The sequence below is a fragment of the Camelina sativa genome, chromosome 7 (genome assembly GCF_030686135.1).
Source record: "Camelina sativa cultivar CO46 ecotype springtype chromosome 7, ASM3068613v1".
NCBI classification, from domain to species: domain Eukaryota; kingdom Viridiplantae; phylum Streptophyta; class Magnoliopsida; order Brassicales; family Brassicaceae; genus Camelina; species Camelina sativa.
Window position 1 is genome coordinate 24407305 of NC_141886.1, and position 22535 is coordinate 24429839.

Consider the following 22535-nt stretch of genomic DNA (forward strand, 5'->3'; position numbering starts at 1 on the left):
GAAAGCAAAATCGATTTCGTCGTCCCATTTAGTCGGGCTTTCGTCTGATATCGCCGGTTTCTTTTGACGGTTATGATCAGCTTTCGTCCGGTAACGGTGGATTCACATAATCATCGTTGGCCGGTTCGCCGTGACTCCCATAGCTTTCAGATCTAATCCGCTTCATGTTAGACTACAGAGTATTGCATGTCTCATCTTCCGACGTTCTCCGGTGTTTCTCATGGCCTTCAACCAATCATCCCATGGCCATCCATAATTGTTTTTGTGGGTGGTGCTATGGTTAAGGCGACTTTTTCTAAGCTTCCTCCACTCGAACCATTCTTCAGATCTGGGTGAAATCTGATGGTTTTTGGCTCCTTCATACCGGATCCAGTCAATTGAATTATTGACATCACCGACCCAGGCAGCTTTCGACGGTTTTAATGTCTTCTTTTGAAGCTCCGTCTTGCCAATCGTTGGTAGCCCAAGATATCTCACTATCGAAGTCTCCGCATAATCAAGAGAGGACTATGTGACCAGAAGTTTAGCTCTGATGGTGTCCGATTATCGAAGATGCAGAATCAAGCTTCAGGTTACAGAAATTAACTGGAAAATTGAAGAAGTAAGAGGCAAGGTGATAATCTTTGTAGCTTTGTTGTAGATTTGATCTTCTATCTTGATTTTCGGATGGTTGTTTCCGTTAATCAATCTTTTGAATCCAGAAGTTGTCTTAAAACTTGCCGGCTTATGTCCGAAGGAGTTTCAACCCTTGTCGGCTTAGTATCCAGAAGGTGTCAATTTGAACCTTGCCGGCTTTGTTGTTATACTTTTGTGTTCAGTCTTAGAACCGGGGAAGGTTTGTTTCCGCCGGCAAAATTTCGGGGAGTTAAAGGTTTCCTTCGGCTTTGTAATATGTCGTTTCTCTTCCTTCGTTTGAAGGTAAAGTTAATAAATATCGTTATGAGAAAAAAAAAAAAAAAATCATTTAGAATTGGGATTGTGGAAGATATGAGAGCCCGACCCGATCAAACCAAACAAAGCTGATATTAAATTAACCGAAATTAACAAACCAAATCAAACCAAACCAAGCCTAAACCAACTTCGCCACAATTAATTGAATTGGTAAGCAGCCCGTCTCGTTTAAGTTTAAGCGCCGGAGATGATACGAATTCCACAAGCTCTTATCTCGCCGGGTGGAACTGGAAACTGAAACGCCTCTGGAAGTTGAAGATTCGATTCGAGTCGCAACTCTTCGATTTTCTCGGTGGTTATGCTACTTGGGACGTGGATGATAACCATGTGATGTGATGCATCAGTCTCTTCTTCCTCAATCTCCGATGAAAGATTGATATTTGGTTTGAGGTTAATCCGAATCACTTCATCATCTTCGCAGTTCCAATCATAACTAAACGCTGGGAATTGGAGATTGGAGGACCCCTCGCAAGAAATCATGATACAGGCAGCGAAACCGACAAGTGTCGGTGTAAACCTGATCGGAGGTAGGCTGATCTTCGTACATGTCCCATGGGATCGATTTTCAAAATATCTCGGCACTTCAGTTCCGGGTAAGCACACAAATCCTTGTGAATCCTACGATAAAAAGAGGAATGTAATTCATAACAGAGGGGATTAGAAGAATCGAAAATAGCAGAGGTCGATTTAGTAGGAAGCTTACCTCTCGGCTATAGTCGTTTAGAAACTGAGTAATCAGATACTCTTTGTGTTGCATACTGAAGCAATGGCTAAGATCGAGGTGTTTGATTGAATGATTCGAGGAAAGGGAGACATTTTCCAGGGAATCACAGCCGTGTGCGTAGAGATGCTTGAGGCTTAGTGGAAGCTCTTCCACTGATTTGAGTTTCTTGCAGTTATTGAGGCAGAGAGTTCCCAAAGATAAGAGGTCTCTGATGCTTTCAGGGATTGCCTCAAACTCGTGGCTGCTTAGGTCCAAGTGTATTAAATTGTTGAAATGGCTAAGCTGTTCTGACAATGGTTGAACGGTTTTGCAGTTGTCAAGCTCTAGCTCAAGCAAACTGAATCTGCCTACGTCTTGAACCGCATGAGAAAGTTCCAGTATTGATTTGATGTTGGAACAGCCGGAAAGCTTGAGCGTCTGCAACTCAGTTAGCTCTGGAAATGCCTCGAGTTTGGTGCAATTAGAGAGCCTGACGTATTTCAACTTAGAAAGGTTCTTTGTTGCTGCAGGTAAAGTCCTGAAACCATTTCCGCTGAGATCCAGTTTCTCTAGTGACTGCAATAGACCAATATCTTCTGGGATTCTCTGGATGTGCAAGTTGATTAAATTCAACTCTACCAAGCACGGGAAACCTGAGAAGCTAATGCAACGGAAGGGGCCACCATCTGCTATGTAGCTAAACCGCATGATGCTGAGAGATTTAAAATCATAAAAGCTTGAGATGATTGGAAATCTTTCCTTTGGCATCATTATCAATTCATCACGGATTTGTTGCTCGGAAATGAAGGAGAGGTGCTCTGCGTTGCCCTTGAGATGCCACAAGCCGATGTGTATGTTCCCCTCTATGGATAGGTTTGTTAGAGAACTTAGTTTCTTTAGTGATCTGGGAAGCCTCAATATGATTTGCCGGCGTCTTCTAAGACCACGTTCTGGAAGAACAGTCTTTTCTGATATATAGCTTTGAAGATTCATTAAACCATCACAGTTGGATAAATCAAGTTTTCGTAGGTTAGATAAACGACCAATGGACTCCGGAGTTTGCTTCACTCTCGTGCACCCCTTCATTATCAACTCCTCGAGTAGTTTGGCCTTTGAAAGATCTGGAATTTCGGTTAGATTCTTAGAGCCAGAAACATCTAGTCTCCGCAAGTGATCGAGTCCCTGAAATTAAGAAAAACAAAAGACGGTGAAAACCCCGGAGATACTTTTAAATAGATCATGACACCTTTTAGTTACTATAACAGACTCAACACCAATGCGTTTTGATAGCTCACCAGGGTTCCATCCCACAGACGCACAAGATTGCTGTAACGTAAATTGAGTTCAACGAGACAATGGGGATAGTATCCAGGAGGCAAAGTCGTCATAGGATAGGAATCCCAGTGTAGTAACCTGAGTGTGTTGGGAAGCATGTCTGTACTTGGAAGGAACTTCAGTTTGGACTCTATATCATTCAAATGGGTGAAGGCCTTGAAGTATTTAAGATTGTTGATACCGTTAAGAACGTTTCCCTCGATAGACAACGTTTGAAGCATCTCACACATGTGTAGTGCTACACCTTCAGTCGTTGTTGTACCCTGATGAGAGAATTGGAGTCAGTTGACATGAAGACAAAAACAAGTATGGCCAAAACCATGGAGCTTTGGACAAGGAAGAATGTCCAATCTAAACGTGTTTCTAACACTTACTGTGTTCTTTTGTAGCACAAAGATGATTGGATCAGTTTTCCACAAAATTCTTTGTCTCCAAGGCATGGAGCCAGATTCTAGGCGCACAATTTTTCTTGCTGCCTGTTCTATCAAGGTGTGCATGGTGATGCCTCCATCAGATGATATGTCTATGAGGGACTTCACTTGCAAAGCTTTTGTCCTTATGTCACCACCATCGATAAGGGCATTCACACGCTGGACAGAGGTTCCGTTGAAGAGGCATGCGATATGAAGGAACGCAGCTTGCTCATGCTCGTCTAAACCTTTATAGCTAGTTTCTAAAATATCTATGATACTTTGGTGAGGAACTGTCTCAAGAATACGCAATGCCTCTTCCCACCCTTCTATCCAGTTAATCCGGCGGAGATATGTACCAAAAGCTTCGAGGGCTGAAGGAAGGCCTTGAGCAAGCCTAGAAGCACGGATTGATAATTGCTGGTAGACATCCGAAGGAGCTTGCCCTCCTTCAAAAGCAACCTGTTTAAAGACCTGGATCGCATCATCGGTGTCCAAAAAGCTAACATGGTATAATAATCTCACTCCAAAAGAGTAGAGCAAGCCAAAGTCTCTTGTAGTTATGATGATTCGGCTCCCTGGTCCAAACCAGCCAGTCTTTTTTGCCAGGGCATGCAGCTGGTCCATGTTGTCCACATCGTCAAGTATAAGGAGAATTCTATCCTTAAGCTTCGACTTGATACAACTGCATCCCTTCTCCACGCTCCAGAAGGTCTCTTGTTTCTTGCCTCTGATATTAGAAAGAAGTTTTTTCTGCAAATATGGGAGGCCATTCTTTGCAGCAATCCTAACGTTTTCTATGAAACAATAATGAGCAAATCGACGTGAATATTTTTCATAGAGACACTTGGCAATGGTCGTTTTGCCAATGCCTCCCATTCCCCAGATTCCTATCACACGAACCTCATCCTCAGATTCAATACTCAATAGAGGATTCAGGTGATCCATGTGAACTTTCATCCCTACGATATCACTGAAATCTAGCGGCTCCATGGAGAACAATTGTTTTGAAATTTGCCCAACAATATCGGCAATCATCGTGGCCTCGTCTTTACTAATGTGGAGAACATAGAAAAAAAAATGTCGCTTTAGATAGGCAACTTTAAATATATAATAATTCACAGATCATATATTTATATATTTTCAATCCATAACTACTTTCTTGCAGAGTAATAGGTTAAGGAAGAAAGGGATCAATGAAAAAGAAGGTATCAGGCGAAATGATAGTTGCATTTGTCTACATCACGCTAACAATCATCGGAATAATTTTATTAGACTATGTTAGTAGCTTAGCAAGGATGAAATATGGATAGAGTATGCACATGGAAGAGGAAACAATACAACAGTCAGAGAAGAACCAAGATGGAGGTTGCATATGAGCTAATGACAAGAGTACAATGAAGTGTAGACGACAGAAAGGCTCTTTCAGAGGACTGGGAAAGGTTTGATATCCTCCCTCCGTTTTCATATGGTCATTTCTCATGAGCAATAACTTACAAATTATTCTATATCGTCTCTGTGTGGTTCAACTATAGAGGATGCTTATTAGTAATTTACGGGGAAAATACAGCTGAAATGCGAAAACTCACCAAGTACTCAAATCCTTGCCTGATGTTCCTGCGACCTCCCTGAGAGCTTCTCTCCATTTTTGAATCTTTGCCGCCATTGCTCTATTCTTGCTGGAAAATAGTAGCATAATTCTTGAACATTCGTACCTTTCTAAGGCAAAAGTTCCTCTCTGGTGACGTACGTCGGAGGGATCAACGTTGTAAAAAATTGGAACGGCAGTGAGTTGCTTTTCCTTGTGAAGCTTCATTATCAACTGGAGCTCGTCTAGACACCAAGTCGAGGAAGCATAGTTCGTTGAGATAACTAGGACCGCGAATTTTGAATTGTGTATAGCTTCCTTGATTTCTTTGGAAATGGAGTCGCCAATCTCGAGTGTTTTATCATCTTTGAAGATTTTGTCAATTCCCTTGGCAAGAAATGCTCTGTGCAAATGGCTGACGATACCTTTGCGGGTATCTTCTCCTCGGAAGCTGAGGAACACATCATACTGCCTCACAACGCGAGGTAACTCCATCGTTGTGATGTTTATCTGAATTTCTTGGCTTGGACCTCTTAATAAGGAGCTAGGCCGTTGGTTTTTGAATTTTTTGATCGGAAGAAGTTCATGAAGTTACATTCAAGTCAACGTTATTAATTACACACTGCCACGTTGTACATGGGCGCGACACGCTGGAAACTGTAATTTGAATTCTTCGAAGTTTGTGACAGATTGGCCTTATGATCTGTGGCAACATCCATCATGTAGCTCTCTAAATTTATTAATACGACTGACCATTCATTTCCTTCGAATTTCTTCTTAGATTTTGTTGATAGACGAATTTCGTAATACCACATGTATTAACTCCCACAAGCAAGTCCCAAAGAAACTTGATTCCGCTCTACTAAAATATGGACTAGACAATCACTAGAAATGGTTATTCGACATTTGTTAGGCTAAGCTTCCAAAATCCATCCAGCGTACCCTAGGCTGATTTACCATTGCGGTTAAATAGTTCAATACATAGAAAAGCTATGTCGTACTTATCGTAGCAGAAAAGACAAGCCGTAACTTAATCTCTTGATCAGAGTCCGGATAAGACAGCAATTTGTTTCCAAAGCATTCCTGACACATATGTCTACGGCTAAAGTGGTTTACCCGCATGGAAAGGAAAGAATGGATAAGTTCGAATCACCAATCCGTGTTTCAAAAGACAAAATGATACAAGATTTGCATTGTCTGCAACATGCACGATGATGGCTATTGCATATTCAGAGTGTACGGATTACATGTTTATATAGTTGGCATAATTAAACAACAACTACAGTCACTCTTCCCAGGGAGCCAGAATCTGACTCGACTCTATATTTTTTTTTTCTTCTAAGAATCGACTCTGTATTTGACTCCATGTTAAGTATTTTCTATGAAAAAAAAACACCTAAAACCATGTTACTTTTTTTGTCAAGTTTTATTGTGAAATAGAACTTGTTCAAACTCTTATAGTATTGTTTTGCTTGTGTGACCATATATATATGTAGATAGATTTTAAGATAAGCAACTTGATTTCTAAATACTTGAGTCAATGAAAATGACATTGCGTGCCAACTAATCTAACTCTTCTCATATACCGGTATATTCATTAACTTTAAAAAGTGTCATGTCACGATCATTCTTATGTAACAACTTTATCTAATAATCTCAAACAATGGAATGTATTACTTTTTGAAAAAGAAACAATGGAATGTATTTCTTTTTGAAAAAGAAACAATGGAATGTTTCGCAACTGTTATTGGTGAAAACGGAATATAGACGACTTCTTGTCAGTTCGTAACAAAGATGTGCAGGTCACGTTATTCACTTGTAGCGATGACTTTCTAGTAGCTGCTTTATATATCAATCCTTGCTAGAAACTTGAGAAATTTCCTTGCAAAAAAAAAATAATAATAACAAGGAAAAGAAAATCTGACGGATCGCTTCCTTTGGCTTTTTATCGTGACCATGACACACGACGTGTTCCTGAATTTCCGAGGGGATGAGATTCGCAAAACTATTGTGAGCCATCTTGTCAGCTCGTTGAAGACCAAATACATCTCAACTTTCATAGCCTCTGAGCCTTTCGAGGACCTGGATCATGAGGCTATGGAACAGTCGCTAGTTGCGATCCCCGTGATATCAAAGCACTACGTGATTTCTGACTTCTGGATGGATGACCTCAGAAAGTTAATAGAGTGTGAGAAGATAGGAACTCTGACAACAATTCCTATATTCTTCCAAGTTAATCCTTTGGATATCTTAAGTCACGCAGTAGGAAAATACGCGGACACGCAGAGTGAGACCTTGGAGATGGTGCGGAAGTGGTTGTATGCTCAGGTGTCTCGCAAACCTAGCTTCAATTCCAATGATTGGTACACTGTTTGCTTCTTTCTTTTTTATTTTATTTTTTAGTGCAAACACTGTTTGCTACTTTTTTTTTGTTTTAATCTTCTTATCGTTTCCTTTTCGGGTAGAATTGCTAATATCGTTTCCTTTTCGGGTTACTGAGCAAAATACTGTTTTGGTGTGATATATTAAGGGTAATTATGTAGTTGACTAGTTGTTAGGAGAGTTCATGATCTCAAGACTTAGTATACATTTAAACAAAAAAAAGACTTTATTTTACATGATAGGGAGGACGACTCAGAGCTTGTGGATAGCATTACTAGTTTCGCTTCTAATATCCTGACATCTTCCACATCAAGCTATCATAGTACTGGTTTAAGCCCGGCTAGGAGTTTGAAGCTAGAGAGTGCATACAGCCCTTTAAATTACAGAATCCCTGACAAGTTTAAATTTCAGACATGGCATTTTTCTCCCACCTTACTCCGAGGACATTTTAAACTATTCTCGTTGCCCCTGCTCAGTCCCCAAACCCATCTGGGGATGAAGCGTCGCCTGAAAGAGCTGCGTTCTGTAACATTGCACACAGATTCTACAGTAATTGGTATTTGTGGAACGGAAGGAGTTGGGAAGACAACTCTTGCCAAGCACCTTTACGAGGAGATGTCACCACGATTTCAGCACCATATATATATGAAGAATAACATCAACAAGTTGCAGAGTATACTAGATATGCTAAATAGTGAAGTTTTTACGGGGAGCTCTGATAATGCCATCAAGGAAATGATGGGGAACCGGAAGGTTCTGCTTGTTGTTGATGGTGTAAATGACATGAAGCAGCTAAAAGGTATAACCAAAGACGCGAGTTGGTTTGGTCCAGGAAGTCGGGTCATTGTAATCACACAAGAGAGGTCTTTGCTAACTGAATGTGGAGTGAAACAAATCTACGAGGTTGAGTGTCCTAGATACGAGGAAGCTCTTGCTTTCTTCTCAGAGATTGCTTTCAAGCAGAGCAACCCTTTCCCTGGTTTTGAAGGTCTCTCCTTTCGGGCTGTTCATGTCGCTAATCGTCTTCCTCTGGCCCTCAAACTGTTGGGATCGTTCCTACGCGATAGGGAAAAAGATGTATGGATAAGTACATTGCGTACCCTCGACGCATCTCGTGATAACTACGCTTCAGAGATTAATAGGTACATTGGAGCAGATGACTATGCACCGAGACGTCCGATCAAAGTGGATCGACACATTGGAGTAGATGAAGCAAACTCTTTCCCGTTATATTGCTTGGCTCTGGAATGATCAGTGGGCATGTTCATAAGTCTACTTCAGTTGGATTTGTTTGAAAAGAATGTTGTGAAAACCCTGGTTGAATAAGACGAACAAGGACATATGTTCGTCACTAAACTCTTTTGTATATTTATCGTTTATTATGTGTGTACGTTTGTGTGTGTTTACTGTTTTATTTCATTTTGTGTGTAATGATGGGTAGATTCAGATAAGTCTCGTCAACACTCGTTGGACTCAGAAGGCACTAGTACTTTCAAGCTTGGAAAAACAAATTGAACCAAAAGATAAAGTCTTCTGACAGGAGATTAGGAGGAATAGGACGGCACTTTTACAAGTGGAGATCGAGGTAAACAGTGTGAGGAATGATATACATCTGAACATCCCTAAGTAGAATGGCAGGGTGGAAAGAATAATTGTATATCTACCGAGAAAAAATGATTTTTAGGTGATGCGGTGCCAGAGTATCCAGTAATGTAAGTGGCAAGGGCCCATGTAACTTGGAGATGTCAACATAGCATTTGCACAAGGTTTTATACTTCTATTCGAGAAATTGTGCCAGCAAAAAGATCGTTTTTTCAATCAAGAGGTATACAAAAAAAACTACAGAATAGAGAAAACGCAGACCGACCTTTTTTTTCCAATTACAAAGTTAAGCGTTCGCAGACAGCTACTGACAAACAAACAAACAAACCAACCAACAACACCCACAGACTTGTAGGAGATCAAATAAATAAAATAAACAAAAGGGTTAAATGATAAGTTGAGAACAATATCACAAGAACAAACAAATGCAGAATCGAGTTACCAGATTTATTGGGAGTGTTTTTGCCAATCATGCAACACAATTTACTAGTATGACCTTTTTCATCTATCAGAGTTAAGGGCTTTGGAGATCCATTCTGATTCTGTGACTTGAGTTCCCGAATCAACCTTTGGAACAGAGACAACGGAGTCACAGAAAACTGTCATTACCTAAAGGGATAGCCGACAAGTTCGGTTCATGTATGAAGAAAAGAGTTGAAGAGTTGATTCATAATCACAGCACGCATATATCATATTCTTTGCATACAAAAGTCAAACCAAAAAAAACAGTTTCTGAGACGAGTTTTATTAGAAATACAAACCTTGTGTTGTGAGGGTGATGTTGAAATTTCTATGTTAAGAGACTGACCTTCTTTCTCTGTGTCTCTGATAGTTGCTGTTTATCAAGGTAAGCCACTTTCTTGGCTTTCATCATACTTCCTATAATCAATACGAGAAATTAAGGCAAAATAATTCCACATATGTAGCTGCACCTATTACCACGAAGGCACGAGAGTCTCACCAGTTCAACGATATTGACAACAAGGGTATTCCAGAACTCAAAGGCTCTCTGGCTCCAGCAACTGCACCTGAATAGAACCTGGAGAATTCTCAAAAATTAGGAAAACAGAATAGACGGGCAGACAAGACAGAAACACTTACATTATATTTATTTTTCACAGCTTGATCACAGATTGATTCCACTAATTACATGAAGAACATAAATAGACAAAAGATACAGAAATTACGAAATACCAAAATATCACATAGTCATATGATTGAGATGATCAAAATGCTAACCAGTATTAGTTTTGACCAAACAAAGAGCACCCTGATAATCCGAATACATTCCACACTTATCGTTTCCACTCCATATTATATAGAAAAGATACTGGCGAAAGAAAAAGGTAAAAGAAAATCTACACTTTCCAAACGAGTTGAAAAACATTTTTCGTCTATTTCCCCCTCTGTGGATGGGTTTCCAAGAGAAGTCAGTTTTTTCACAGCTCTGGGGAGCTTCAATATGATTAGCCGCCCTCCACTGAGTCCACATTCTGAATGGACAGTCTTTTCTGTTTTTCGCTAGGCGAGCACATCCTATTCAAAAGTATGGATCCGAAGATTTGTTAAGCAGTCACAATGCGATAAATCTAATTTAAAGCAGCCTTTCAGTATCAACTCCTTAAATAGTGTGGCCCTTGTAAGATCTGGAAGACTGAAACTTTGGTCAAATTGTTAAAGTCTGTACATCTAGTCTCCACAACTGACAGATTCCCTGAATATAAGAAAAACACAGAAGACGGTGAAACCTCAGAGAAAGTTCTAAGAAGTTAGTTATTAAGATACCTGTCCTAGTCTAATTGATAAAATTTTACATCAACAATGCAACATGTGTTCAAGGCAACTGAACTTAACTTTAAAAAGTACATATAACCAAGCTGAATTTTGACTGACCTATTAAGATTTTCTAAAGGTTCTTCAACTTTCCAAATTTGAAGAGAATCGACAGGTCTTTGTTTTTTGTTTTTGGTTATCTTGTCTGTTTGGTCATCTTCCCAAATCAAGCTAAATCCACATGATTTTAGCTCCGCAGGGGGAGACTTAAACTCCTCTGAGAATTGCAAATCGGATTGGATGCCAAACTTGTTGATTTTGTCGCTGAAGTTTTTTAACCCTCGGATGATAACCAGGTGATCTGATTTAACAGCTTCTTCTTCATCTTCAGTACTATGAAAACTACTTTCCCGGCAATGAAAGAAATCTGGTTTAAGGTACAAATAAAAGTACCTTTCATATCCCCAGTCCCTGTCATAAGAAAATGGCGAGAATCGTATATGGAAGGGCTTCTTGCAAGAAAGCATGATACACCCATCAAAACCCAGCATTTTCGGGGATGGCCAAATATGGGGTAAGCCAATCGTTAGGGACTTTCCTGTCTTAATCTTGTCGAAGTAACTGGGCACCTCGGTTCCCGGAAAGAAAGCAAATCTCAGTGACTCCTATTCCACGACAATAACAACAACCAAAAAAGGAAAGAGAATTATCAAGTTCATGGTGTCTGCAGATGGAGGAGTGGGAGAAAAAGCTGAGAACATACCTCTTTGTTTTCTCCCTCGTTAAGAAACTGAGTGATTAAATGTTCATCCTGCTTTAAGCAGAAGCAATGGCTTAGATCAAGGTGCTTTACAGAATGGTTCAAAGGAAGGGAAATCGTTTCCAGGGATTCACAGCCATGTGCGTAGAGATATTTGAGGCACAATGGGACTCTTTCTATCGATTTGAGTTTCTTGCACTTATTGAGGCAGAGAGTTCCCAGAGAGAAAAGACCTCCGATACTTGATGGCAATGTCTCGAAGTCATTCCTGCTAAGATCTACATATGATAGCTTAATATATTGTCCAAACTTATCTGAAATTGATTGAATGGTCTTGCAGTCGTCAACCCAAAGCTCCAGCAACTGGAATCTGGCCCAATCTTGTTCAGCATGAGATATTTTGAACACTGATTGGAGACTCACACAGCCAGAGAGTTTGATTCTCTCCAACTGAACTAGTTCTGGCAATGCTTTTAGTCTGCGGCAGTTACAAAGGCTGGCATATTTCAACCTGGGAAGTTGATTCATGGTTTCTGGTAAAGTCTCAAAATCATTGCCACTCCAGTCCAATTTCTCTAAGAAGTGCAAACCACATACGTCATCCGGGATCACTTCGATGTTTAAGTTGATTAGATTTAACTCTTTCAAGCAGGGAAACATGGAAAGGCCATAGCAGAGGAAACTTGCATCATCAGCGTTGTAGTTAAACCTGATAATGTCTATAAAATTGAAATCATGGAATTCTGACATGGGTCGTGGTTTCTGCTCTGCTTTCCTCATCGGTTCAGGACAATGAAAATCTGGTACTGCATGCAGTGTCCTCATAGAAAATTCAAGAGGTGGTTCATTATGAGGTAGTTGTTGCTCCCCCTTCATCAATTCATCAGGTGCTTGATGCTCAGTACTAAAACAGAGGTGATCTGCGTTGCCATCAAGCCACAACATCTGAATATGTATGTTTCCTCCAACGGATAGATTTGTAATGGACTCCATTTTCACCTCTTTACCCGAAAAATACAGAGCAACTTGACGGCAGCCCCCACTCAGTTCCCTTATAGTGATGTGGTAACTATTAAGTTGATCACAGTATGAGACATCAAGCTTTGTCAGCATCGTAAGGTTACTGATGGACTCTGGAATTCTCTTCAGCCTCTTGCAGCCTCGAGTTATCAATTCCTCCAAATTCACGGCCATTGAAAGATCTGGAAGATGTTCCAGATTTTCAGAGCCTGACAAGTCCAATCTTCTCAAGTTTGGCATCTCCTGAGAATAATTCAACAAAGAATAGGGAAATTGTGATAATGTACAAGTATTGGAAGACACATTTTCATAAGTATTGATCGGTTGAGAGCTTTTACCATGGTCTCTTCCCAGAATACAGTCAGATTGCTGCGATGTAGACTGACTTCAACAAGATCTCGTGGACGGAATCGGCAAGGGAATGTTGTCAATGGAAATGTGTCCCATTGTAGTAATCTAAGCCTCGATGAAAGTAGATTTGTATCGTCACTACTTAAATGCAGCTTGGACTTTATACGATCCGAGTGCTTGTAGATCTTGAGGAATTTGAGCGTGTCGTGGTACTTCGTATACCCACCCAAATGCAACGCGAAAACCATGTCACACATGTGTAACGACATGCAATTAGTTGGTTCGCTCGTCTATGGGAATAAAAACGACAAAGTCAGTTGGCATACAAACAAGTGCAGAAACCACCAAGAACAACAACAGATGTTACAGAAACTGTAGAGGCTTACCGCGTTACTTTCCAGTAGTTTATAAATTTGATAAGGATCCCACAATACTCTTCGTCCCTGGGGCCTCTGCACGGATTCTTGATTCACAATTGTTCTAGCAGTTTGGTCTATCAAACTATGCATCTTTATATACCCACCAGCTGTGATTTCAATAAGAGACTTCTCAGCCAATATCTTTAATCCCAGACAACCCTGTAGTTCACCATCATCGAGAAGGGTAGTGGCACGCTGGAGAGGCTCACCATTGAAGAGGCACGCTACATGAAGAAAAACATTCTTATCTGCCTCCTCTAAGCCATCGTAGCTAATTTTCAAGATCTCCATAACATTTTTATGAGGAGCTTCTATAAATCTACATAACGCATCATCCCACTCCTTCAAAGATGTCATTCTTCGGAAAAATAAACCGTAAGCTTCAATAGCGGCTGGAAGACCTTGAGCAAGCCAGGACGCTCGGATTGACAGTTTTTCATAAAGTTCAGAAGGAGGAATCCCTCCTTCAAAAGCCAACTGGTTAAATAACTGAAGAGCAGCACCAGTATCCAAACACTTGACTTCATATACAGTTCTTACTCCACATGAAATAAGCAAGCCCCTGTCCCGTGTTGTTATGATAATTCGGCTACCTGGACCAAACCAGTTGGACTCTTTAGCGAGGGCTTGCACCTGTTTCATGTCATCCACATTATCAAAGACAACAAAGACTTTACGACGTCCAAACCTTGCCTTAATCTCCTGGGGTCCAATTTCTACACTCGAGAACTTCATCTTCTCCTCAGCAAGACCAAGTGCTGTTGAAATAAACTTTTTCCGTAAATACGAGGCATCATGGTTTCTGTATATCTTCGAAACGTTTTCAAGGAAACAACGAGTTGGAAATGGCCTTGAAAATCGGTCAAAGAGACATCTGGCAATGGTGGTTTTGCCAATGCCTCCCATTCCCCAGATTCCTATCATACGAACCTCGTCCCCAGATTCCATACTCAATAGAGAAGTCAGTAGCTCCATGTGAGCTTCCATTCCAACAATATCACTGTAATCTACTGGCTGCATAATTAACAACTGGTTTGAAATGCCTTCAACAATCTCTTCAATCATCAAGGCCTCATCGTCACTAGCATATGGAAAATTCTCAGAACACTTACAAATGGTTCCATAGATATGGTACTAGTACATATCAGAGACATATGTTGGTAGTGAAGTGAAAACTAACCAAGTTGCAAAATCCTTGCCTGCTATGCTGGCGATCTGGGTAAGAGCTTTTCTCCAATTCGTGACCTTCTTAGCAATTTCTAAGCCTTGGTACTCGTCGAATGTGAAACTCCCAGTCTGATGTCTGACGTGAGAAGGATCAACTCCATAGAAAATGGGAACGACTTTAATCTCCTTCTTGAAGTGAAGATCCATTATCATAAGGAGCTCGTCCAGGCACCATTTAGACGAAGCGTAGTTCTTTGATAGAATGACAAGAGCGAATCTGGAGTCTTGGATGGCTCTGCTGATTTCTTCGGAAATGGAGTCCCCTATCTCAAGCCTTTTATCATCCTTGAAGGTAACAACTCCACTGTTGACAAGCTCTTTGTGCAAATGGCTGACGATGTTTTTGCGGGTGTCTTCTCCTCGGAAACTCAGGAACACATCATACTTCCAGACATGAGACGAAGAGGATGAAGAAGAAGCCATCACTAGTCTCTGTGGATCAACTATGTGGCCAAACTTCCAAAAAGTAAACGGAGGTTCAATAAGACCTCCCCAAAAGCAACCATGTGGTGACACACTTGCACATGGTGGACATTATTTTAAAAAATCCCTTTTGAATTTTGGAAGCTAAACCTACTCCATTGACTGACTCCATTGCAAATCTTCAGTCAAAAACTCAGAGCTATAGATCATCCCTAGTTCCCTACACTACATCGATAACCATGGCTTCTTCTTCCTCCTCCTCATCAAAACCCGATGTGTTTCTGAGTTTTAGAAAGGAGGACACCGGTAGGACTTTCGTCAGCCATCTCTACCGTTCGTTGGACTCAAAACGAATTCGAACTTACAAAGATGTGAACCAGCAGACGACGAGAGAAGGAAAAATTTCGCCTGAAACCGCTAAGGCAATCAGAGAGTCGAAGATTGCCGTCGTTGTGATATCGGAGAACTACGCCTCTTCCGTCTGGTGCTTGGAGGTACTCGCGGAGATTATTGAGCGTTCGTGGCTCATCAAAATCAAAACAGTCTTCTACGAAGTGGATCCGGAGGATTTGACAAAACCAACCGGAAAATTCGCGGAAGACTTGAGGAGACATGAAGAAATAGAAACTCCGGAGACTGTGAATCACTGGAGGAATGCACTGGATCGATTAGAGAGCCGCACCGACCGTAGATTTTGCTCGCGCGATTGGTACCATATTCTTCTTATTAAAGATATAAAATTTGTCTACCACCAATTTCGTTTAAGAGGTTTTAATCACTGTAATTAGGCTTTAAACCTTAGTCGCTACTCTAGTGACTAGTCTCAACTTACAACCTTCCTTTTGTTTCCTTAGGGAGGATGATTCCAAGATGCTCGATAATCTTATCATCAACATTACTTCTCCTACTGACGCCCTCCAATCACTTCGTCGAAAGGCATCAGCAATCAGGCAATCTAGTGTTGGCCTACTAGAATCGAGTGTTTCGGGATTGACGACAGATATCGATAGCAAGTATAAACCCAAAAGCTTATCTGCTTCTGGAGAAACTGCACTTGGACTTGAGAGATATGCACTTGAAGACACATCTGTTGTGGATGATATGTCAAATGAATCGCCTTCTCCCGCATCTGACGAATCCAACGGTCTTGTTGGTATGTATCGTCATAAGAAAGCCGTCTATGGATTGCTGGATTTGGAATCTACGAACCAGGTCCGCACACTTGGCATTTGGGGTTTCCAAGGCGTTGGTAAAACGACACTCGCTGAGTGTGTTTTCGACGACATCTCAGGCCACTTTCAACACCACTGCTTCCTAACCAATGTCAACAAAATCTATCAGAACCGCATCTCACCAAGTTTACTTGAACATCTTACAATGACAAGAAGTTCTGCTGATATCTTTGACGCCATCAAACCAAGTCTTGTAAACCGAAAAGTGCTGCTTGTAGTTGACGGTGTTGATGATACTCAGAGCGAACAATTTAAGAATGCCCTCAAGGCTACCCGTTGGCTCGGTGCCGGAAGTAGAGTTATCATGACAGCTATATTCGACCATTCACTTAAGTCATGCGGAGTAAAATACGAGATGGAGTGTCTCAGATATGAGGAAGCTCTCCAACTCTTCTCTATACACGCTTTCAAGAGGACTTATCCTCTTACTGGTTTTGAACCCTTCTCCATTCGTGCTGTCCACTTTGCTGGATGTCTTCCTCTTGCCCTCAAAGTACTCGGTTCATTTTTATTTGATAAAGACAAAGAGAGTTGGAAAAGAACATTGCGCAAGCTCGAAGCATCACAAGATAATGGTAGCCGTCAGATATCTAATTACATCGGGGCAGGTGAATACCTTCCAAGACATCAAATCGAATTGGAACAATATGTAGGAGCAGATGAAGAAGAATATACACCTTCATATCTCATGTTGCTTTGAGTCTTTGACAATCAAAGTGCATACCATGTTCTAAGCCTACTCAAAGTATTTGGTGGATGTGCCAAATACAATAAAAGTGATGTATCTGTCATCTGTGTTGATGATAGCTCGTTACCCAGCATCTATGCAAAACTTGTAACTTTACATTTATACTTCTTGTATCCTGAAAAGTGATTTGTAGGCGTTGTCACTGAAGACTGAGATCAAAGAAGAGAAAAATCTGCGACAAGATGCTTGCCAGATATTTGGGTAATGGCGGCAGAGGCAATAGTATCAAACATGGTATTTGGGTAAAAGATCGTTCTTCTCAATCAAAAGGTATACAAATTGTATGAATACGAAATAGAGAAAAAGCAGAGCGACCTTTTTTCCCAATTACAAAGGTAAAACAGCTACTGACAAACAAACAAACAAGACAAGAGCAACCCAGACCTTGTAGGGAGATCAAATAAATAAATAAACAAAAGGGTTAAATGACAAGACGACCACAAGAACAAATAAATGCAGAATCCAGTAATCAGATTTGTTGGGAGAGTTTTGGCCAAATCATGTAACATAATTTACGAGTATGACCTTTTTTCATTGATCAGAGTTAAAGGCTTTGGAGATCCAGTCTGATGCTGCGGCTTGAGTTTCTGAATCAATATTTGGAAGTAGAGACAATGGAGTCACAGAAACCTGCCATTACCAAAAGGGAAGTAGGTTATAATACATATATATATTCCTTAGAAATTTTTAGAAGACTTAAGAATTTAACCAGACAAAATGTGTTTCATGTTGAGTGCAAGTGTTGATTTAGAGAAGAACAGGATGCAGAAAAGGAGAATGGATATATGATACAAAAAAGAGCACGATCATGGCGACTTACAAAACCATCTTCTAGAGCCTTGACATCCAAATCTTCATCTGTGTGTTCTTGTTCTTTAGCAAGACACTGCATATATATATACGTCGGAACTTAAAACTCAATGAATATCAAAAGGAATTGTGAAGAGAATGGTTATAAGTTTGTCTTTACCTCTAGACGAAAGAATTTCTTAACACGGGTATCAGTTTTACCAGCAACACCAACCGATTCAATCTCCACAATACTCTTCTTCTGAGTGGTAAAACGACGAGCTGCCCCCTGAGATTGCCAAATATCTGAATATCAGAGTCGAATATACTAATCTTGGACCTTCTGAACCAACAATTAATCTATAAAAAAGCACAAATTCAGAGGTTGAAAACTCCTGAATAGGGAATAAACTCACAGCAGCTGAAGCATCCCTGCCAAGCTGGGCGAGCTGAGCCCCTAGACTTTGTTGGTTGGACATGAAATTCCCAGCACCAGGGTGACGGTGAGCTGAAACAGCTTGCCAACTAGGATTCTGTCTCCACATGCTTCGTTTTGTTACCTTGAAACCCTATTCATATGTACAAGAAACGTCAGCTTCCCCATATCTTGTTTTTGTTAGACAGTTTTGTTAAAGATACAAACCTTGTTTGATGAGGGTGATGTTGGAATTTCTATGTTGAGAGAGCAGTCTTTAGGAAATATTCCTTTCTCAATGTCTCTGATAGTTGCGTTTATCAAAGGTAAGCAGACACCAACAGCATCCTTAAAGTGACTCTCTTGGCTTTCATCTTTCTTCCTATAAATCGAAATAAAAGAATTATGGCCAACAAATACAAATATGTAGCAGCAGGCATTCCCACAATATACTCACCAATTCAATGATATTGACAAAGAAGGTACCCCAGAAATCAAAGCCTCCATGGCTCCAGCAACTGCACCTGAATAGAACCTGGACGATTCTCAATTAAGTAAACACAGAGGAGACGGCCAGACAATGAATGACCACTTTTTTAAAAGACAAAAGGCACTTACATTTGATGGCCACAGCTTGAACCCTGATTGATTCCACTAATTACCTGAAGAAAACAAGCAAAGACAAAGAAACAGAAATTACAAAATACCAAAATATCATACAGTCAAAAATGATAAGAAAAATAAGCAAAATGCTAACCAGTATTGGTTTTGACCAAGCAAAAAGCGCCCCGGATAATCCTAACGAGATGCAGTCCACAGGAGTCCCTGAGACAAAAAAAGAGTAATTGCAGATCCTATGAACAAAACAGTACTCACACCACATGAAACTGGCGACAAGAGGAAAATCCAAGTCTACACTAACACTTCACATTCCATATACTTATATGTCAAGCTTATAGATGTTGTGAAAACTTCAGAAAACTGTATTTAATAATCATTTCAAACAAATCCGCATACCTGCAACTTCAAAGGCTGTGGCACCTTTGATAGTAACAGAGCTTACAGCGATTGTTTCCCCTGGAGTCATAGAATGAGCAGAAGCTGATTTGTCCCTGCAGATTCCAATTCACCACCATAAGTTCAGAACTTTTAACTAACCAAAACACGTTAGGTGTGAACAAAACAAAAATCAAATTAACAACAATCGGATTCGTAACGCACGTTTGAGGAGCACAAACATGGACATTGTAAAGCCCTTCAAGAACCAAAGCCTCAACGAGAGAAACAAGCCCTGGCGAATCAATCCCATCACCGTTCGTAACTAAAACAATGGGTCTAGAGTCATCGATCTCTTCCTCCACCGCCGCAACGTCAACGGAATCAGATGTAGACGGAGCCTCCTCCGTCGATCCATCGCTCCCAACTTTTTCCTCGTTCCCTCCTTTTCTCTTCGAAAGCACATCCTGGAGATTCGAAACAAGCGCCGCTGACAAAGCATTGTTCTTCGAGGTCATCGTTAGAGAACAAAGAAGAAAACGCAGATTTGATTTGGGTCCGTGTTGAACGAATCAGAAAAAAAAAAAAAAAAAAAAACCCTAACGAGAGAGAAGAATAAAATTAGAACACAGAACGGGTCTAACGGAGTTGTCGTAGAGAAAGAGAGAGAGAGAAGAAAGGGAGAAACTTTAAAAAAATTGGAAGAGAGAGAGAGAGGTTGAAGAAGAGATTACTTGTGAACTGTAACAATTTGAGTTTCCTCCGCTTATTAGATAGATTGAATAGAGAAGAAGCAGAGAGTGACGACGCGCAACTTTTTTATTTTTATTTTCAGACAATAATATAATATTATTATTAAAATCCACTCCAAAAAAACATCCAATAGAAAATTGGGAAATGGTTATATAAATATTAAAAATTTGAATTATGCATTAGCACATAAATTATCTTGAAATTTGATACTATGTTTTATGGATATTAGTTATTTTGTTTTTAACTATGGTCAAAAAGATGAAACAAGTTAAAGATGATGGTCCAGAGATCTAATTAATTACTCAGTTATTATCAGATGCCATAAGAAAAATTATGACATACATTTAAAGCTTTTGGAAAAGAAACAGTTTGAACCGACAACATTATAGTACCATGTTGGTTGAATAATTAAACAAAAATGTTACTTGTTGGCTTGTTGCTAGATCATATATGCTAGTGAAAATATTTTTATTATCTGTCTAAAATAGCCTTTTGCCTTAATTAAGTTTAGATACACTAATGCTTTATTACTAAATTTGGTTACAGTAAATTAAAAATACAAATAAAAAAATAGACATATGGGAAGAAGAAGAAGAAGAAGAAGAAAAAATTAGTATGTCTAAATAAATTTGTCTATTTGGTAGGTAATTTCTAGCTAATAATTGATTTTGTTAGTTTAGCTAGCATTCCATATTAATGATTAATGATTTAAAAACTTATTATGGATGGCAACAAATAATGTAGGGTCTCAAAGTCAACAAATGAATTTGCAAAATGTCAATACGAGGGTTGTGAAGGTGATTACTGATTGTGATAAGTGTCTTCCTAATCATAAAAATGTCAAAGGTTTAGCTCCTTAGTTTTTTTTATATAATTGAAGTGATCGTCACGTCGTGATAATTACTCGGGTAACAAACAATAATATGTTATCAAATTCGTTGTTTTAGAGAAAAAAAACTCAAAAACATAATTATTGACCCAAAATAAATGAATAATACATTAAACTGTTGTAAAGTATATAAACCGAACTGGAGCATCATTTTCTTTTCCCCTTATCCCATTGTCCGCCTAACAAAATTCAAATAACTTTGTAGTTTTCTCAATATTTTTGGGAACGTACTCTTTTGCTTTTTGTATATAATCTTTAGATCTTTTTAAGAGTTGGCAGCCTACAAGACACTTCTAGAACTTTACAGATATATTGTAATTGTAATTGTAATTGTAATTGTCCATAGTACTCTCCTTGCATCGGTGTATTCTAAACTTCACTTTATTGGGCCCAACAGTATATATAAAAAGATAATACAAAAACGCAGGCCATTTATTTAATTAAACAAACAGAATAAAAACTCTACAATTTGAATTTGAGATCCGTCGTTGCGCAGGTTGGGAGATCTATGGGTTCTCGCCGCGGTTTCTCTGCATGATTGCATTTTTTTTTTCTCATACCTCAGAAATTATCCGTATGATTGAATACAATCGAAAGATGAATAAAGCTAGAGACGAGATAGAGTCATCACTTAAGGTTTGTATTATGTTTTTCTTTATAGCTAGCATTTAAATATGAGATATAAACTAAAACTAAGAAACAGTTTGTGTATTCATTCTCCTTATTTCATGCTTTCAGAAGATGTCGTTGAAGAAGGCCCAGAGTTATCCACTCCTCAACGTGTTTGATGTTGTGAACGATTATTATAAAGATATGTAGTAAGACTACAAAAGCTTGTTGTCTGGTCCAGTAAATCGCGTTCTTCATGCAATACCTTATTTTGTCCCATGCATAAAATAACCATTTCTTTTCATACCTCAATATGCAAAGCCGCAAAGGAAAGAGCATTTCTCAAACTTCCCTTGGCAAATTACAATTTCGATTCAATAACATAGGAGTAAAGAATCAGACGCCGCCTATGATGCAACCGGCTAGGGACTTATATGTATGGATCTTTAACGCTCTCTTTTAGCTATCGAAGAACAGCAACTGAGAATGAAATCATGCATACTGATATTAAAACATGAGTTTTTTAAATACTCCATCCGTTTCATAATATAGGATGTTTTAGAGATTTTTCTTTGTTTCATAATATAAGATGTTTTCAACTTTTTAGACAACTTTTAGATTACTTTTATATTTTCTTATTGTTTTTTTATGCAGTCTTGTTTATAATTGGTTGAACTTTTTTAAAGTAGTCATTTCTTAATATTTGTGTTTTCACTCAAAACATCTTATAGTTTGAAACAGGGGGAGTATGTTTTTTCAAAATTCCAACTAAAAATCTATGTGAAGTTTCTCAAAATATTTTTCACAAGTCTTTTGTTCAAACAAACAAATTGTTAAATATTTATAAGAAATGGTTTAGTAAGAAAACAGTGGAAAAAAATGAAAACATAGATGGTGACAGCCAATTAAATATGAGAAAATGAGATTAATTCATGATTCTACAAATATTTCATTTGTCTGGTGGTCAAAGAAATTGTTTAGTATATGCAAGGTCACCAGTTTGAATGTTCAATCTACCTCACTTCGACGTCCAATTAAATTCAGGATTTTTTGGATCAAAATTTTTTTTTAACACAACTGATTTTTATAATTTTTTAAAAGTGTGTATCTGAAATAAAAAATTTGCATTAATAGTAATTTAAAATTTTTTATAAGATAAT

General features: G+C 39.2%; 4 protein-coding genes, 1 long non-coding RNA gene and 2 pseudogenes across 8 annotated transcripts; 2 read left to right on the top strand and 5 right to left on the bottom strand.

Moving 5' to 3' along the window:
• Positions 1-1534: 1534 nt before the first annotated feature.
• Positions 1535-4448, bottom strand: LOC104701973 (TMV resistance protein N-like; annotated as a pseudogene).
• Positions 4449-4631: 183 nt separating this feature from the next.
• Positions 4632-5744, bottom strand: LOC147941638 (toll/interleukin-1 receptor-like protein pseudogene; annotated as a pseudogene). Its single transcript, XR_015561050.1, has one exon. The product of XR_015561050.1 is annotated as a toll/interleukin-1 receptor-like protein pseudogene (transcript).
• Positions 5745-6700: 956 nt separating this feature from the next.
• On the top strand, positions 6701-8820 carry LOC104701975 (disease resistance protein CHS1-like). The gene is made up of 2 exons (XM_087456937.1): positions 6701-7350; positions 7612-8820. The coding sequence occupies exons 1-2, from the start codon at positions 6944-6946 to the stop codon at positions 8618-8620; spliced, it is 1416 nt and encodes a 471-aa protein (XP_087313063.1). The 5' UTR covers positions 6701-6943; the 3' UTR covers positions 8621-8820.
• A 396-nt stretch (positions 8821-9216) lies between these two features.
• Positions 9217-10113, bottom strand: LOC147941639 (uncharacterized). The gene is made up of 4 exons (XR_015561052.1): positions 10073-10113; positions 9933-10010; positions 9780-9850; positions 9217-9538 (listed from the first exon to the last, which is right to left on the bottom strand). It is a non-coding gene; the product is annotated as an uncharacterized LOC147941639 (long non-coding RNA).
• A 49-nt stretch (positions 10114-10162) lies between these two features.
• On the bottom strand, positions 10163-15648 carry LOC104701978 (disease resistance protein RML1A). 2 transcript variants are annotated; one of them, XR_015561046.1, is made up of 7 exons: positions 14475-14944; positions 13262-14375; positions 12863-13165; positions 11508-12767; positions 11198-11409; positions 10865-11105; positions 10163-10685 (listed from the first exon to the last, which is right to left on the bottom strand). XR_015561046.1 is itself a non-coding variant. In XM_010417761.3 (6 exons), the coding sequence occupies exons 1-6, from the start codon at positions 14942-14944 to the stop codon at positions 10661-10663; spliced, it is 3717 nt and encodes a 1238-aa protein (XP_010416063.2). In that variant the 5' UTR covers positions 14945-15648; the 3' UTR covers positions 10163-10660. The 2 variants fall into 2 exon arrangements, 1 of the variants encoding a protein (XP_010416063.2); XM_010417761.3 differs by having other exon boundaries at positions 10865-11409; positions 14475-15648.
• LOC104701977 (disease resistance protein CHS1-like) lies at positions 15036-17046 on the top strand. Its single transcript, XM_010417760.3, has 2 exons — positions 15036-15653; positions 15799-17046. The coding sequence occupies exons 1-2, from the start codon at positions 15184-15186 to the stop codon at positions 16874-16876; spliced, it is 1548 nt and encodes a 515-aa protein (XP_010416062.1). The 5' UTR covers positions 15036-15183; the 3' UTR covers positions 16877-17046.
• A 115-nt stretch (positions 17047-17161) lies between these two features.
• On the bottom strand, positions 17162-20191 carry LOC104701976 (uncharacterized). 2 transcript variants are annotated; one of them, XM_010417759.3, is made up of 10 exons: positions 19350-20191; positions 19146-19240; positions 18886-18953; positions 18747-18790; positions 18586-18663; positions 18357-18510; positions 18130-18282; positions 17895-18002; positions 17745-17810; positions 17162-17554 (listed from the first exon to the last, which is right to left on the bottom strand). In XM_010417759.3, exons 1-10 carry the CDS (start codon positions 19640-19642, stop codon positions 17456-17458), a joined length of 1158 nt encoding a protein of 385 aa, XP_010416061.2. In that variant the 5' UTR covers positions 19643-20191; the 3' UTR covers positions 17162-17455. The 2 variants fall into 2 exon arrangements, with proteins under 2 accessions (XP_010416061.2, XP_087313064.1); XM_087456938.1 differs by having other exon boundaries at positions 18586-18652; positions 19350-19964.
• Positions 20192-22535: the final 2344 nt, after the last annotated feature.

Bases quoted from the DNA above. Each gene is read 5' to 3' on its own strand.
- LOC104701975 (XM_087456937.1), top strand. From the start codon at position 6,944: ATGACACACGACGTGTTCCTGAATTTCCGAGGGGATGAGATTCGCAAA. The intron at 7,351-7,611 runs GTACACTGTTTG...TTTACATGATAG, and splicing joins AGCTTCAATTCCAATGATTG to GGAGGACGACTCAGAGCTTG.
- LOC104701977 (XM_010417760.3), top strand. From the start codon at position 15,184: ATGGCTTCTTCTTCCTCCTCCTCATCAAAACCCGATGTGTTTCTGAGT. The intron at 15,654-15,798 runs GTACCATATTCT...TTGTTTCCTTAG, and splicing joins AGATTTTGCTCGCGCGATTG to GGAGGATGATTCCAAGATGC.
- LOC104701976 (XM_010417759.3), bottom strand. From the start codon at position 19,642: ATGACCTCGAAGAACAATGCTTTGTCAGCGGCGCTTGTTTCGAATCTC. The intron at 18,664-18,746 runs GTAAGTGCCTTT...AGAATCGTCCAG, and splicing joins TCAAGCTGTGGCCATCAAAT to GTTCTATTCAGGTGCAGTTG. The intron at 18,003-18,129 runs GTGAGTTTATTC...TGGCAATCTCAG, and splicing joins GCAGGGATGCTTCAGCTGCT to GGGGCAGCTCGTCGTTTTAC.
- LOC104701978 (XM_010417761.3), bottom strand. From the start codon at position 14,944: ATGGCTTCTTCTTCATCCTCTTCGTCTCATGTCTGGAAGTATGATGTG. The intron at 12,768-12,862 runs GTAAAAGCTCTC...AATTATTCTCAG, and splicing joins TATTCTGGGAAGAGACCATG to GAGATGCCAAACTTGAGAAG. The intron at 10,686-10,864 runs GTCAGTCAAAAT...TCTTATATTCAG, and splicing joins CCTTTAGAAAATCTTAATAG to GGAATCTGTCAGTTGTGGAG.